Genomic DNA, 10,751 nt, shown 5'->3' on the forward strand with positions numbered 1-10,751 from the left:
TGGTGAAATTAATAAAGTACACATTTTTTTTATATATGGGAAATATATGGTGATCTATAAGTAATTGAGATTAATCCACCCGCCATATATAGGTCTGCTGGATATCAGAGTTATTTTTGGGGTCTTTTTATTTAAACAGATTAATCATTTTCATGTAATCTGGGGATATTCAGCTATATTTATTCTTCCCCTGTGTCTGATAAGTACTGCACTGTGGTCTGAAGAAAGGTGTTGTGTGGAGACTTCACAGTAACAACAACATCCATTCTTCAGGCCATATTGGGAGCTGTAGTTTCACATGATACAAACTGTGTTATACAGTTGAGTAAACTGGCTTCATAATTCATTTCACCACTGTGCTTAGTTCTGAGACCTTATGTATTATAGGGGTACATTTTTTTTTTAAATTAACTGGTGCCAAAAAGTTAAACAGATTTGTAAATTACTTCTATTAGAAAATCTTCATCCTTCCAGTACTTATCAGCTGCTCTACAATACAGAGGAAGTTAATTCATTTTTTTATTTATTTTCTGTCTGTCCCCAGTGCTCTCTGCTGACACCTGTGTCCATGTCAGGAACTGTCCAGAGCAGGAACAATTCCCTATAGCAAACCTCTCCTCCTGCTCTGGACAGTCCCTGACATGGACAGAGGTGTCAGAAGAGAGCACTGTGGTTAGACTGGAAAGAAATTAAAAAAGAAAAAAAAAATTTAAAAAGAAAAGAACTTCCTCTGTATTATACAGCAGCTGATAATTACTGGAAGGATTAAGATTATTTAATAGAAGTAATTTACAAATCTGTTTAACTTCCTGCACCATATGATTTAAAATTAAAAGATTTCCACCAGAGTACCCCTTTAATTTCTGATACAAATTTTTTTTTTATTTTTTTTGGTCCTTTGACATTATTTATGTATACACTTCTGATATCATGGGTCCACCCCTACCATGCTCTTTTATTCTATCAATGAATACTGCACACCAATAAGTAGATGACTTAGATTGGTCTGCAGATTACAGTAAGTGTGTGTACGAGAAGTCTGAGGACTGATGTGTTATATCTTTCTACTAAACTGTAGTACCGTATTTAGCATGGTATTTATGGTATTTATGGTGCTTCCAGCAAAAGCTTAAAACAGTCAGGCCGCTCATCACTGCTATCCCTTTTCTTCACGGTATGGGATACCAAACAAAAATTTCTCTAGAAGCTAATTCTCTCTCTCTTTTGTTACCGCTCAGGTATTCTCGGCAGTCGGTTTCTGTTAAAAAAAAACTCCCTCTCCATCATTCTCTAATCTTGACTATGGGGAAGCAAGTCTATTCATGTGGTATCAGTGACCATATATTTGTTCTTCCATTCATGATGTGTCAAAAACTCCAGAAACTTCACCTAATTCATAACTAATAAGATTTGCTGACACACCTATTTTTTTTTAGTACAGAATGAATGGCACTTTCTGGCACCCATTGATTTGATTTTTTTCCCCCTCTGGAGTACCCCATTAACATAGGTTGGAATATGCACGGAACTGCATGAAATAAATAGAGACATAGAAATGTGGGACAAATGTACTAGTCTCACTATACACTCTGAGGGGGAGATTTATCAAAACCTGTCCAGAGGAAAAGTTGCTGAGTTGCCCATAGCAACCAATCAGATCGCTTCTTTCACTTTTCAGAGGCCTTTTTAAAAATGAAAGAAGCGAGCTGATTGGTTGCTATGGGCAACTCAGCAACTTTTCCTCTGGACAGGAAACACATGAGAACCAAAATAAATCAATAAATAACAATGAGGGACATTTATCAATGTTTGCTTATGTATTCTTTTTTTTAGTAATTTTTTCCTTACTTTTTTTTTGTTTATGATGACTTATTTATCAACTGGTTTCAGCCTGTTGATCATTTTCATTCACGTAAGCAATTTTTCCTTTTTTACTTTGGTAGTAGCTTTTTCTGCTCCATGTTTGAGCTGGAGTAAATTTAGTCAATTTTTTACCCTTTTTTTTTTTGCACAGTTGCGACTGTCGCAGTTAATAAATACCTGACTACCCGTAGTCCATTTTAAAATTATTACTACGTAGTTAATTTTTGGAAAACTTGCTGTTCTTGCTTTCCAGTCAAAATGTCGCACGAAAAATCGCGTAGTCGCAGTTGCGACAATTTTGCGACAATTATAGTAAAGAAAACCTGACTAAACCCCTTGATAAATGTCCATAAATATGATTTATTAACACCAGCTAGCTAGATTGTACATTTGCAGACTACATTGCTAGCCTCAGTCAATGCGGGAGCTTCACTTAACATGCAGATAAATCCTTACAATCATCACTTTAACACAAGTTACAATTTCCTATAAATGTGTAACAAATCAGAATTTTTTTGTCATGCAATTTTACTGTATAGAAACAAAACCAAATTTAAAAAAAGGCTGCATTAAAATGTTCACAAATGTACTATTATGGACTTGAATGTAAAACTGTCTATTGCAGTGGTCTTCAACCTGCGGACTTCCAGATGTTGCAAAACTACAACTCCCAGCATGCCCGGACAGCCGTTGGCTGTCCGGGCATGCTGGGAGTTGTAGTTTTGCAACATCTGGAGGTCCGCAGGTTGAAGACCACTGGTCTATTGTATCAAGTCTACAAAGCAAACTAAAGAGTCATTGATTTAGTGGAAGTTGGAACAAAATCAAAATGGAGGCCATGAAGAAATTGAAAAAAAAAAAGAATCATCCCAGAGATTAATGTGTTTTCCCTCACATTTTAACCCAATCCCATTGTTATATTCCTCATTCCATTTGTATGGTATAGCAGTCTAGAAGGTTAAAATGTAGGTTCATGCACAAAATTGTATTACAGTCCCTATACAAGTTCTATATTCTACAGAGCCATAATACTGTACCAGTAGATTTCAATTCTGTTCACATCGGACTGAAAACAGATGGTATCATTTTCTGCCATATTATCAAAGTATTCTCCACTAGAAGGGTTAAGCCATCGCTCCTAGTACATCTCAGTAATATGGAGCACCACATGGCCACACATGGAGTGATCATGGCTCCACAATACCCTTATATATATATAAATACATATACACATACAGGGGTCAAGTCTTGGGAAAAAAAAGTATGGGAACTCACCCAAGATTTCCACTCAAGGTCTAGACCTACAGAACTCTTACTAATGGGAATATTGTTCCTGCTGGGGGAAAAGTGCAGGAACTCCATTCCCATGCGTTGATGCTGAATCTGACCAGTCATTTAGAGTCATCTGTAGGCCATGTTCACATAGCATAAAACCTCTCCATATTAAGGAAAATATCCTGGGTGCCCTGGGCTGAGGTATTACAGTATAAGGGATAGGGAGGGGGTAGTTGGTAGAAGGCGACAACAAACCACCCTGCCTTGGACGGGGTAAATAGATACAGGATAAGGGCAATGAAGGTGAAGCTACCATTCTATATATTTTATCACAGTAAATTCTAGCTCGTGTGTGTCAATAATATCAACATTAGCAGTTTTGTATACTTACAGTAACAGCTTGCTGTGAATGGGCTTCTACAAAATCCCATTGTACAACAAGATTTCGAGCGCTGGCCTCAGTAAGAGTATACGTACAGGCGATAGTTGCAGTCTGCCCGACTGTTACATTCACCACAGGATTTGGTATAGTCACCGAGACACAGTGGATTGCTCCTAAAAACATAGATACATTTTCTTTTATTTATATTAGTGATTGTGAATTACTATTTTTCTAAGGCAAAAAGATGACATAAAAATATTAGGTAGTTAACACAATTATTGAGATATATATATATATATATATATATATATATTTATTATTATTAATATTATTACTATTTATTTCTTTATTTATTTTTAAGAGTAAGACTCTGTAAAAAAACAAAAAACTAAATAATATTAAACAATTCACCAATCCCCCATAGCTGCTGTTCTCACACCACCAGGTCCCTACTGATCTCCATTTACTAGTCTCCACTCGACACACAGGAAAAGGCTGAAAATGCCAGCCCAGACAATTACTGGTTAAGGTGGGGATTTTTGGGGACTCCTGGGGATTTCTGAATAAAAAAAAAAAAAAAAAAAAGCTATGCAGCAAAATAAAGATTTTTTTTTAGTTGAGAAATAGAAGGTTATGAACTCAGGGCCCAAATACAAATTTCAATATTATATAACATTTGGGAATTATTTGATATTCATTTTACCTAAGGGCACCAGTGTCTGACAGTTGCTACCAATGCCACATGGGTCCAAATGTAGTTGATAAAAAAAAAAAACAGACCAAGCATGAGATCATATGTAGAGTTTTGGGTATCTTCCTTTTAGAAAGACCCAGAAAAGACAGCTCAGGTGGGATTGGTGACATATTTAAGAGAATGTTTGGGTTCTTGTACCAGAATTTTACAAATTTCTTGGGGGGAAAACAGCTTAAAAGTAAACTGAAAATTAAGTGAATATAGAGATCTGTCAAATAGTCCATTTATACATTGGTAGATAAACAGAAAAAGGGGTAACGACTATGTCTCATGGACAGAAGGTTTCATAAAAGACTGGACCCCTCTGGGAAATAGTATTGCAAGTGGTGGGTAGTAGAAGGATTAGGATGAGTAACTGATCCAGGGATGCAAATTTAAGACCGTGTTAAAAGGATAGTTAAATGAAGTGAACATTTTATAATGTTCCATAAGGTATAGTAAATTGTTATTATTTAAACAAAAAGACTACTCTACATGTAAATGTAATCCACACATGTTGTGAACCCCATTCTGAAACAGGATTATGAAAAAAATAAAAGGATTATACAATATAATTTTTTTAGGCTGTAACATACTGAATTTAACATGTTTTTTCTTTTTCTACTTACCTATAAAACTCCACAGGAGCCCGAAAATCCTAAGAAAACGTGGAAACATCCTGCTTAGCTCTTAGAAGCGGTGTAAAGCCAAGTACTGCCTTGGTCTAGAATCAGTCACTTGTGACTTCTACCTGGTGTTTCCTCTTATCGCAGAACATCAACAAGTCAACAAGGGCTTTTCACAGTCTTTATCAAAAACACTCCTCAGACGTCTCCAAGTAAGGCTCTGTGGGTTTTTGCATTTTCAGTTGACTTATATTTTAGGGTGTGTGCACCTGGTATATTTGTATTCTCTGTTAACCCCTGTGAGATATTGGAGGGCATTACTCATTGTGATGTGGATGGTTTGAAAACCTTCTGCATACCGGTAGTTTAACACACAGCATTTTCAGATGTTTTATTAAAGTCTACATAGAATTGTCCTACAAACATGATCGTGTGATGTCTTAGGCTTCATTTAAACCATGTCCAATAGGAAAAAAGAAGCGGAGCACTCACCAGACCTTGAATGCAGATAGACTTTATTGACCGGATCGATCAAAGGCACATCAGGGGGGAGATGGTACAGACCTCTTAGAGACGCGGGGGTATCCTCTTGGTGACGGACCGTTGCGCGCCGAAGCGCTTCTCCAGATCGGGACTGCAGTGCAGTCCCGGTCTGGAGAAGCGCTTCGGCGCGCAACGGTCCGTCACCGAGAGGATACCCCCGCGTATACGGATACGGTTTAACAATGAGCCAACTGGAGTCACTATCTGACTTTGGTCACCTCATTGAAATTAATGGGGTACAGCATGGGTCCAGCAGGCATACACCAGAACATAGTTTTGAAATTCCCCTGCCGGATCCGGCTGCCATATGCCCCACACCTCAAACTGCACTGTAACTGGAATATGTGTGTGCAGGAAAAAATTGTGTCCAGCGGACACAAGAAAGCTAAGCTATATTACATATCAGGCACCGAAATGGGAGGAATAGCAGGGGAACAAAGCAACTTTTGAAAAAGGTTTTAAACACTATGGCCCAGATTTATCCATTTGCCTGAAAGCAAAACTGTCTGTTTTTTCTCATAATAACCAATCACATCTCAGATTTTATTTCTTAATAAGCTCTGGTATTATGATAGATGAGCTGTGATTGGTTGTTGTGGAAAACAACAGACAGTTTTGGATTTAAAGGGGTACTCCGCTGAAAACCATTTTTTTTAAATCAACTGGTGCCAGAAAGTTAAACAGATTTGTAAATTACATCTACCGTATTTATCGGCGTATAACATGCACTTTTTAGGCTAAAATTTTTAGCCTAAAGTCTATGTGCGTGCTATACGCCGATACACCCCCAGGAAAGGCAGGGGGAGAGAGGCCGTCGCTGCCCGCTTCTCTCCCCCTGCCTTCCCTGGGGTCTAGAGCTCTGCTGCCGGCCCTTCTCTACCCCTAGCTATCGGCGCCGCTGCCCGTTCTGTCCCCCTGACTATCGGTGCCGGCGCCGATAGCCAGCGGGAGAGAATCGGCGCCGACAGCCAGGGGGAGAGAAGGGGCAGCGGCACCCATTGCCGGCGCCGCTGCCCCGTTGCCTCCCCCCATCCCCGGTGGCATAATTACCTGGGTCGAGTCCGCGCTGCTGCAGGCCTCCGGCGTGCGTCCCCTGCGTCGTTGCTATGCACGGCGCGGCGCACTGACGTCATGCGCCGCGCCGTGCAGGGCATAGCAACGACACAGGGGACGCGCGCCGGAGGCCTGCAGCAGCGCGGACTCGACCCAGGTAATTATGCCACCGGGGATGGGGGGAGGCAACGGGGCAGCGGCGCCGGCAATGGGTGCCGCTGCCCCTTCTCTCCCCCTGGCTGTCGACGCCGCTTCTCTCCCGCTGGCTATCGGCGCCGGCAATGGGGCGCCGGCACCGATAGTCAGGGGGACAGAACGGGCAGCGGTGCCGATAGCCAGGGGGAGAGAAGGGCCGGCAGCAGGGCTCTAGACCCCAGGAAAGGCAGGGGAAGAGAAGCGGGCAGCGACGGCCTCTCTCCCCCTGCCTTTCCTGGGGGTATATCGGGGTATACACGCGCACACACGCACCCTCATTTTACCATGGATATTTGGGTAAAAAGCTTTTTTTACCCAAATATCCTTGGTAAAATGAGGGTGCGTGTCATAGGCCGGTGCGTGGTATACCCCGATAAATACGGTATTTAAAAAATTTTAATTCATCTTTTCTTTTTTAATTTCCTGTCTGTCTGACCACAGTGCTCGCTGCTGACACCTCTGTCCATGTCAGGAACTTTCCAGAGCAGCAGAGGTTTGCTATAGGGATTTGTTCTTGCTCTGGACACTTCCTAAAATGGACAGAGGTGTCAACAGAGAGCACTGTGGTCAAACAGAAAGGAAATTCAAAAAAGAAAAGAACTTCCTGTGTAGTATAGAGCAGCTGTTAAGTACTGGAAGGGTTGAGATTTTTTAATATAAGTAATTTAAAATCTGTTAAACTTTCTGGCACCAGTTGATTTAAAAAAAATATTAAAAAAATTCCAGCAGAGTACTCATTGAAGCTGATTGATAAATCTGGGTCTATGTATATACTCAATTTGACCCTCTGTATAGAATTAGTTGAACTCTGACCCTTACAAAGATAGATTAAAATTAAACACATGAGTACTACAAATTGTAGTACCAAGTTAGTTGAAAAAAATATATGAGTTCACGAGTGGAAAATCACTTTAAAATATGTGAGCAATGTGTCATGGTAGCATGAAATCGGATATTCCTTGCAGGAATACATTTTACTTATAACCTGGATACACAAAGCTCTAGGAACATCAGCATTTCCATCCTAAAACTGACTAAAAATGTGGCCTAAGAAATGAATTAGTAACAGAAACAGTCATAACTGATGATTCAGGTGAGCACAGAACAATCATTATGCATTGCCTACTCTGTTGTGTCCTACTTCTTTCCCATTGCTCACACTTTCACCCACTTCTTTTTTTATCTTATTCTTTTTTCGTCATTGTGTTTTATGTCCTTTGGTTCTCAGTTTCAGGTTCTTCTAACTTTATGTGCTCTAGGGACTGTATAGTCTAATCTCTGACTACACATTAGCAATTCTATTGTGCTGTGATAATATAGTTCAATTTGTATTATTCTACTGTACTGTGTAGAAACATCAATGAAAAGCTTCAGAATTTTTAATTTGTTACATGAAAACATTTGACTAGCACAGATTAATTGTACTGTATAAAGGTGGGTTGCTAATCTCAATATTCTGTACAATAATTTAAATAATTGTGTATCTTTATTAGAATGTTTTTAGGGTGTATGCTCAGTAGATTGCATGTATACAGTTTGGCTTATGAAAAACATTAGGGGGAATGTATCAGACACAAACCTTGTTTCAAAGTTTTTTGCACAAACTCCAAGTTTGCTTCAATATTTTGCTCCTTTTAAAAGTCTGCACAGAGTATGCCAAGTGGGCAGGAAAGGGGGCGCAACTTTGCGTAAGAGGGTGTGGCCCCATAGGCACCACATTACAAGTTACATTAACTAACAGTTGTAGATTGTAGTGAATCGCTACGTCAGGTCAGAGCTGGTGTAGATTTCTGGTGCACGGTCTTAGACGCAAAATATTCACCTCTCAGTAAATCCTGTGCTAAAAACACAGACAGGGTTCTACATAAGAGTGGTGTACAAAACACTCTTTTGCTAGGGTACGCCCACATTCTCACTTTATAAGCAACCTGAGAGTGAAGTAGAAATACATATTAGAAAATTAACCCTAGACCACCCAATATGTACAGCTGTATGGTGGTATTATGTGAGAACTACATGTCGACATTATGTGGGCTGTTTCAGAAAGTTTTATTTCAATAGTGCTGGATATATGTCAGCTGTACCGGGTGCACAGGGGTATAACTTTAAAAGGCTGGGTTCCAAAGCAAACTCTTGATGAAGGCATCCTCTGAGCAAAAAAATAATAATAATAATTTAAGGCAACCAGATCACTTTGTCGTAAGACCAGAGGTGCGCTCGTTTCACTCTCAGCTCTAAGAGAACAACATCAAATCAATGTTATCATATTGGGGGGGGGATTTGTCTTTTGTGTAAAAATGTCCACAATTTTTCTTTATTCTGGCATGGTTGCATGGTTTCTGTGTCTGGTTTAAGAAATTACACACGCAACAAGCATGTGCAATAGGGAAATAACATGAACATCAGCATCAACAAACTTCCCACATCCTACACCACCTAGCGAGTGAAGTATACTTCTAAAAAATATGCTAATTTTCAATAAACAAACTTATCTGTGCCATGCTCCCTCATAGTGTAAAAATACTAAAAGTTATGAAGTTAGTGCAAACTGAAAAAAAAACTATAATAAATAAGGTGCACAGCCTTCCAAGCCTGAAAACAACTCAAAGAATGTCAAACCAAAGTACAAAAACAATGATAAATTCCCCTATAGTGCCCTAATAATTAGCCATAATGTAGCCATATATATAGTCCCTGGTGGTCTAGAGGAGTGAAGGGGCTAATGTCAGTATACCTGGTAATCTAAAGCAAATAGGGGAATAAATAAATCAATAATGTGGTGTCCCGGTACCGTATTGCATACCGTACCTTGTATTGTGGTCCCCAAAGTCAGAGTTACTACGTTCAGGTAGGATCCCCCAGGTGGGACAGCCCTTAGTCGCCTCCTTTTTATCTAATTTTGTAATGTTCAAATGTACATATTAAATATAATGTATATTAGTATACTTACCTTGGTAGAGTCGCAGGACCTTCGGTCATGTGACTGTGTTGATTCCTCTATGGTATGTTGGAGGACCTTTGGAGGTTCTTGGGTCACATGGTTACCCATAACTCTTTGTACAGAAGATTGACAATTGTTATGAACCAGTGAGCTTAAGTCCAGCCCCTGCCCATATAAGGGAGCTGTAGCCAATGATCGCTCTCTTGGGTTGCTGCTCTCGTGGATGCCGGACTATCAGGACGGATCTGTGCAATTTACAAAGACAAGCTAGGCCAGAAACCTGCCGGCCTCAGCCTGAAACTAAACCGTAAGTTAAAATCTCAATCCCCGCTAAAGCTAGCGTGATTACTGGACCGAATCTAAACCCCTAAATCCAGAGGATCAGCGCAACAATTACCTTCCTAAGCTCAATAGACTCACGAGGTCCCAACCACTTGTCAAGCTCTAATAGACTTTGTTATATGGATTGTTCCTGTTCATTATTGCATAAAATCTTCAGTAAAAATTCTGACAAGTTTCTGCAAATCAATTATTTCATACCTCCCTATCACTCTTGGGAAGGATGGCGGTAGGACAAGCATTACAGAGGAGCCCGCACCCTGGCGTCACGAATAGAAAGGGTTAAGCAAGCACCCTTTAGTAACCGCACAGCTACACCCCCATATACCCTACATCCCCAAGCTACCACAATAACAAAGGAAGAAAAGTATGTAGAAGAGGATAAAGGACTGGCTGGCTGCTTTAATAAATACTCCTATTCAGTTTTTACAGAAGAAAATAAAAGAAAAGGACCTCAGTTAGGAAGGAAGACTAATTAATTTTTTTTGATGCGTGTCCTTACAGAGGAAGAGGTTCGACATCAGCTGTTTCAAGTAAAGACAAATAAGCCACAGGGGCCTAATAGGATGAATTCAAAGTTATTAAAAGAGCTTATCTGTGTACTAGCAAAACAGTGATTGGTTAAATATATCTGTTAACAATATTTTTCCCAGAAGATTGGAAAGTATCAAATGTCATGCCCATTCCCAAAGAAGGTAGTAGGGAAGAATTTGGCAACTATAGGCCAGTAAGCTTGACATCAATAGAGAGACAATTAATGGATACTATAATAAAGGATAGGCTTGTGGAACATCTAAAATC

At 39.8% G+C, this 10,751-nt stretch overlaps 1 protein-coding gene across 1 annotated transcript in view; it reads right to left on the reverse strand.

Moving 5' to 3' along the window:
- Positions 1 to 5,067, reverse strand: part of VSIG1 (V-set and immunoglobulin domain containing 1) — a 28,471-nt gene extending 23,404 nt beyond the window's left edge. The window contains exons 1-2 of the mRNA XM_056540023.1: positions 4,883 to 5,067; positions 3,530 to 3,693 (exon numbers count right to left, since the gene is read on the reverse strand). Of these exons, the coding sequence (XP_056395998.1) occupies positions 3,530 to 3,693; positions 4,883 to 4,931 (213 nt within the window). The 5' untranslated portion in view covers positions 4,932 to 5,067. The remainder of the gene's footprint in view (positions 1 to 3,529; positions 3,694 to 4,882) is intronic.
- Between the last annotated feature and the right edge of the window lie 5,684 nt (positions 5,068 to 10,751).

The sequence above is a fragment of the Hyla sarda genome, chromosome 9, assembly GCF_029499605.1.
Source record: "Hyla sarda isolate aHylSar1 chromosome 9, aHylSar1.hap1, whole genome shotgun sequence".
In the NCBI taxonomy this organism is placed as follows: Eukaryota; Metazoa; Chordata; class Amphibia; order Anura; family Hylidae; genus Hyla; species Hyla sarda.